We start from the raw sequence: 6,446 nt of genomic DNA, 5'->3' as shown, positions 1-6,446 counted from the left end.
GAAGATTGGCGCATTACTATTCGCTAAATAGCCCAAGATGTCAAGATTAGTACAGGATCTGTGGAAACTATCATTCATGACCATTTGCATAGGCATAAGGTGTCTGCCAGATGGATTCCCAGGTTGATCACACTATTCCAGAAGCAAGAACGCGTTGAGTGCTCAAGGATGAATTTGGAGATGTGCCGAGAAGATGAGTCAAAGTTTTTTAAAAGACTGATTAGAGAGGATGAAACCTGGGTCCATCACTTTGATCCAGAGACCAAAGCCCAGTCAATGCAGTGGAAGCACTTGGACTCACCACCTTCAAAGAAGGCAAGGGTGCAGCACTCCACTGGCAAAGTCATGCTCACAGTCTTCTGGGACCAGGAGGGAGTAGTGAGGACAGATTTCCTGGCAAAGGGTACCACAATTACAGGAGCCTATCATGCTTCACTTTTGAGGAAATTAAGGGAAGCTATCAAAATCAAGAGGCGGGGTAAGATCAGCAAAGGTACCCTCCTCCTGCAGGACAACGCTCCGGCCACAACTCGCATGTCACCAGATCAGAAGCACGAGCATGTGGTTATGAAATTTCCCCATCCTCCCTACTACTCCTGACCTTGCACCCTCTGACTTTCACCTCTTCCCAGCCATGTAGTTGTTTTTTGAAAGGAAAGCGTTTCCCAGATGATACAGCCTTGATTTCTGAAGTCACGTCGTGGTTGGAGGACCAACCTGGGGTGTTCTACAAAAATGGTCTCCAGAGCTGCATCAAACGACGGGAGAAATGCATAACTCGGTGTGATTCGTATGTAGAGAAAGACTAATAACTGTGCCAAGTTTCGTTGCTCTACTCCTATGGGAAGTGGGTCAGGGGCATTACTTATTGCACACCCCTCGTATCAATTGGCGATTACACACGGGAGGTGGTGAACGACTTCACCTATCTAGGCTCCATTATTGTAAACAACCTCTCATTGGACGCTGAGCTAAACATGCCTGACTAAGAGATTGTGGAGTAACAATGCTGACCATAAACACAAAGATGAGGATATATCAAGCCTGTGTTCGCAGCATATTACTCTACTGCAGTGAGACATGGACATATGCTTTACTCTACAAGCATCAAGAGCACAAACTAAATGCCTTCCATTTGCACAATCTAAAAAAGATTTTAGGCATTACATGGCAGGACCGCATTCTGAACAAAGACGTTCTTGCCAAAGCAAATCTTCCAAGCATGTTTGCCCTCCTCTCCCAGAGATGTCTGCGCTGGCTAGGGTATGTCGTTTGCATGCAGGATGGTCGAATCCCCAAAGATATCCTGTATGGCGAGCTCTTAGCAGGTAGCAGACCAACCGGTAGACCACTCCTCAGATTTAAGCATGTGTGCCAAAGGGACTTAAAATCTGGAGGGTCAAAGTCCAGAAATGTGTCCGTCTGAGCGAGAAGAGATGAACAGTGGGAGGAGAAGAGAGGCAGGTGCAAAAGGACAGCATCAGCAGCAGCATCGGTAGAGCATGACAAAAGGGTATCCCTGCAGAAAGTGCAACAGCATCTGCCACTCCCGCATCGGTCTGCTCAGTCACAGCAACAGTTGTCACCACTCATGACAATCTTCAGGCACAATTCTCCATAGTCTATCTAGACAGAAGGACGCCAACAACAAAGGTGTTGTGTATTGTGTATACCTTTCTATTTTTAAGGGTATTTAGCGGCAAGGTCAGGCTGAAAAGAATTTGTAGAGCTAAAAATTCTAATATCTGACTTTAAGCCCCTAGTATGTTTATTTAGTTTGTGGTCCATTTCATGTTTTCTATGGTGTTGCCTAATAATAAGCATTTGCAATTCTGTGCCACTGGTGAGAAGATGCTAGTATCTGTGACCATATTTTTTTTGTGGGTGTTGAACCTCTGATGGAACTGGGTGCCTATCCTACTAACATAGTCATCCTCCTTGCAATATGCGCAATATAAGAGATGGCGTATTACTGTGGCATATGAGACTTGGGGTTTCAATTTTTAGGACATCTTCCACAGATTATTCTTGGCCTATAGGGTGGTGGTGGTGGTGATGGTATTATTATTAGTATTATTAGACACCATCTACTCCCAAGTTCCATACCTTCTTCATTTTTTCCCCATATAGAAATCAACCTGCTTGTTTTCAAGTTCAAACAAATCAGATACAGTGGGCGATCTATTCCTTCGAAGGGGTTGGTAGGATCTTACTATCTAGTGTTGTCTCACTCCCCACTTCCACTCAATTTGTACATACATTTATTTATGAATAAAATTTGAATTTCTCAACACCTTTGGATTAGTTTAAATTGAATGGCCTCTGAAGTAAATGTGGTATTGTGGCGACTACAATGATTCTAGCTAAAAGTAGGATAAACCAATAGAATAGACAAAGGATAGCCAATGATCCTATTTTTTTCTCACACTTTTAATAGCCTTAATTTGTTCAAAATTTAAACTGTAATTTTATATTTTGTGCATAAATTATTTGAAGTGTAGTATCTGTTCTGTCCTACATCAGTGAAGAAGAAGTCCTTCTAGACTTGAGCAATGTTTGTTTTTATCCCGATCTAGACTGCCCCTTTTTTTAGAAGAGCTAAATTTTAACTACATTAAAAATCAGCACTGTGCCCTTGAGGGAGGCAAGTAAATAGGGGTGTATTATTCTGGGACATTTTTGCATTTACCAAAGTTTTAATAAAGCTAATGTAATTTGAAACTGCATATTTATTTTTCTAATGTTATAAGGGAGTTGTAAGGGAGTTGTAAGGGAGTTGTAAGGGAGTTGCTTTCTCTAAATTTCTCAAGCTGTACTCTGTTTAAATTTTAAACAAGCCAAATTAACCTCTTCACTTCCTTAACAACCTTTTAGCATCATTAAATCACTGGAATTAAGTGACGTTGCACTTGGTCAGTACACATACTGGTATATGTATACAGGAGTGCTTGATTAGTTATTAAAATATCACGCCAAAGTTACAGCCCCCCCGCCCCCGAGTTTAGAATGTGTCATAATGATAAAGAGCCCTTTCTGGTGGAGCTCTTGAGTTTCTCATATTTAAAAATATTATATCTAACCTGTATGCCGTTTTTAGGTGTCAAGCTGGCCTAATGGTTATCGCAATTGACTCATTGTCTTTAGGTTTTGGTTTAGTTCTCAGCTCGAGTATCTTTTTTTTTTACTTACAAGAAGTGAACTGTTTAGAAAAAACATAATACTCGCACGCACATATCTCAGTTTCTGTATGAATTAAAATATAATATTTATGCATATTTTACGACTGGGCAACGGCGGGCGGCCTGCTAGTTTATTTTATCAAAGCATTCACTTTCAGCACAGCAATCCTACCACTAATGATGCCAACAGAAGACATGGAGAGGAGACTGACGTCATACCAACCCCTTTATCTTAAGGAGATTAACTTTTTTATAGTATTTAACCCCCCCCCCCCCCCCAAGTAGCTAGTTGCCATGTCCAGGACATAACAGTTTTTCACAGACGTCTCCACGATGCTGATAAAAGAAGTTTGTCATCGTTTTTCCTGCAAATATTGGCATAGGATGACTCAATTGAAATTGAATTGAGCCTTTCTTAACGCATTATGTTCTATATATGTCCACAAAATAATTTCGTTTTAAAATCAATAATATATAATAGTACTGCTTGCTGCATAATGACTCTGAAAAAAAAAAGTTGGAGTAACGGTGGCTAAGTGGTTAACAACACCAACTGAAAAACTGAGTGTGCCAAGTTCGAATCCAATTCATTCCACAGAAACATTTTCATCAAACCCACACCTAACATTATGCCTAACCTCCTGGAGAAAAAAATAAAATTCATCTAGATTTATCAACATCTCTCCATGAGTACTCTTAAATAATCAAATTCTTCCCAATTACCACCACTACCCATCACTGACTGTTGTCTCACTGATCTCCTGACACTTATCCATCCTCAAGTAACCTTTGGGATTTGATAAGCAGTGACTCACTCATTTGTAAAAAAACAAAAAACAAAAAAAAAAAACAATGAACAAGAGACTTTTTCTTCTTTTTTTCTTTTATTCACATTATATTCAATTTTTTTATTTTCTTTTTATGTGATCAACATGTTTTCTTTTTATGTGATCAACATGTTTTTCCATTTTTTTATGTGATCAACAATTTTTCTGTGAAACGTGATATGGTTCAGAATAAAAATGTTTTTATTTTGTAAAACAGCATTTAACGGTGATGGAAATAAAATTTGTAAAATTAAAAAAACATATCAATCGTCATAATAACAATTTTCTTGATGATAAAAAGGGAAAAGAATTTGGGGGAGAAGAAAAACATGATAATGATAATAAAATTTGGACCTAACAAGTACTGTGAAAGTTTAACAGCAAATCATTGCTTGCCTTAAATATGCAGTTAATAGAAGACTTACAATTGTAACAAAAATAAATAAATAAATAAATAAATAATAATAATAATAATAATAATAATAATAATAATAATAATAATAATAAAGGACTTGCTGTCACTTGAGCTGCAGTGAATCTGTTCAGATAGTAATATCAATAGTAAATAATGATTAAAAAATTAAAAAATACAAGTGATAGCACAAGCCTCGGCTAGTACCACATAAAATAGTAATGAAGGATCAAGGAGGATAGAAAGCCCGAAGAGAGAGAGCACCAACCAGGCCTCCACTGGAAAGGTACAGGTAGAATTGAGACGTTGAGGAGGCTTATTGTCACTCAAACCTAGAGAAGCTCAATGGTCGTGGTGATAAAGGAAAATAATTTGCAACAGTTATCGAGGGAACAAACTTGTTATTGCCCAAATAATGACGTGTGTGAAGACGTTTTGCTAGTAAATGATAATACAAAACATATGGTTTCACAAACACTCGATTTTATTTGATTCGGGCCCGTTACAAAGTCCGACACAAACCGTTACAAAGTCCAACACAAACTGTTACAAAGTCCGGCACAAACTGTTACAAAGTCCGACACAAACCCCTGTTGTGTGAACCTTGATGTGCAGAAAAAAGTCTGAGATAAAATACCCTAATAAAAAATCAACACACAGGAGTGCAAGTTCTTTTATTTAATTTTATGAGGTCAGTTCTTTGTCACACACTTAAATCCTGACAAAAAGGAAATATCCGTATAACAACATTATGCTGCTTTGTTCTGCCAACTTCTAAATTATCTACTCAATTGTTTTCTCAAAGACTAGGTTGTTTCTCTAAATTTCTCAAGTTAAATTCTTAAATTTTAAATAAGTCAAATTAATCAACCAACCTTTAACCCCAATTTTATGATTGCTGGTTAGGAATTTGTTTAAAAAACTATGCTTACTTTCTTTGAGTTTGTATATCCTTCCATAATATAAACATTATCTCAACAATTGACTGAAACATAAAACTGAGACACTATAGTGTGTGTCACGCGAATATGCTAGAATTTCGGAGAGACTTGTCACTCATGCTCTGTTGAAATAGTACCAGAATACCGAAATAATAGCAGCAATAATGATAGCCGATTTGCTGTCACTAGATGTTCAGTCTGTTGTTAGCACTTTATAATACCAAAAATCTACATGAAAAGCAATTTCATGTTTATACATACCTTATTCTTTTTCACGTTTTTTTTTTTTTTTTTTTTTTTTAAAGATAGAATGGGCCAAGATGTAATCCAAAAATAACAATTTTAACATTTTTATCTGATGTAACTGTTGTGTCAAGCATGAAACTCCAACTAAAGTACATTTTCTTTTTTTTTAGGCTAAGATCAAAGTGTTCTGTCCAAACATGGTACAATAATGATGTGGGGTCTGCATTCATACCGGAATCAAAAAAAAAAAAAAAAAAAAAGGAGATGTGTCACAAGCACATACAAAGTTTGGGAGATAGACTTCCATAACCAGATATATTTGAGACTGCACTAACTAGAATACTTAGATAAGTATGTTTCAGTTTGAATAAAGATGGTACAAATAATGTCATGCTGGACAGTCATAGAATGCACGGCAGTAACATACAACAGATGAAGTAGTTTCTTCCCCAGAACCGCTAGACTTTGGAATTCCCTCCTGGGTCCCTGCTTCCCCAACTGTACTAACATGCAGAAGTTCAAGTGTAACGTGAACCGACATTTTGCTGTCCAACTCCCTACATAGTACTCCTGTAGCTTATGCCCTTGATAGTAACCCCCTCCATGTAGCAATGTGCCTTGTTTGGGGTGAAAATGTAATAAAAAAAAAAGAAAAAAAAAAAAGAAGTATCAAACTGTAGAATTTCCATGGGTCAGCATGCAGTAATGATTATTTTAATTATTTTCATGATGATGGATCTTGCATTTCCTATGCACATCAAGAGAAATAAATTGAATGTGTTTATTTAGAAATTAGTTCATAGAGACTGGATAAACATAATCCTATAAATATAACTATCTT

General features: G+C 37.2%; 1 protein-coding gene across 1 annotated transcript; it reads left to right on the top strand.

The window, feature by feature from the left end:
* The first annotated feature begins 1,006 nt into the window (after window positions 1-1,006).
* On the top strand, window positions 1,007-1,426 carry LOC145297876 (uncharacterized). Its single transcript, XM_080144201.1, has one exon. The coding sequence runs from the start codon at window positions 1,007-1,009 to the stop codon at window positions 1,424-1,426; it is 420 nt and encodes a 139-aa protein (XP_080000327.1).
* The last annotated feature ends 5,020 nt before the right edge of the window (window positions 1,427-6,446 follow it).

The sequence above is a fragment of the Euprymna scolopes genome, chromosome 18 (genome assembly GCF_053919585.1).
Source record: "Euprymna scolopes isolate OS-2025 chromosome 18, ASM5391958v1, whole genome shotgun sequence".
In the NCBI taxonomy this organism is placed as follows: Eukaryota; Metazoa; Mollusca; class Cephalopoda; order Sepiida; family Sepiolidae; genus Euprymna; species Euprymna scolopes.
This window is presented reverse-complemented; position numbering and strand designations above follow the sequence as displayed.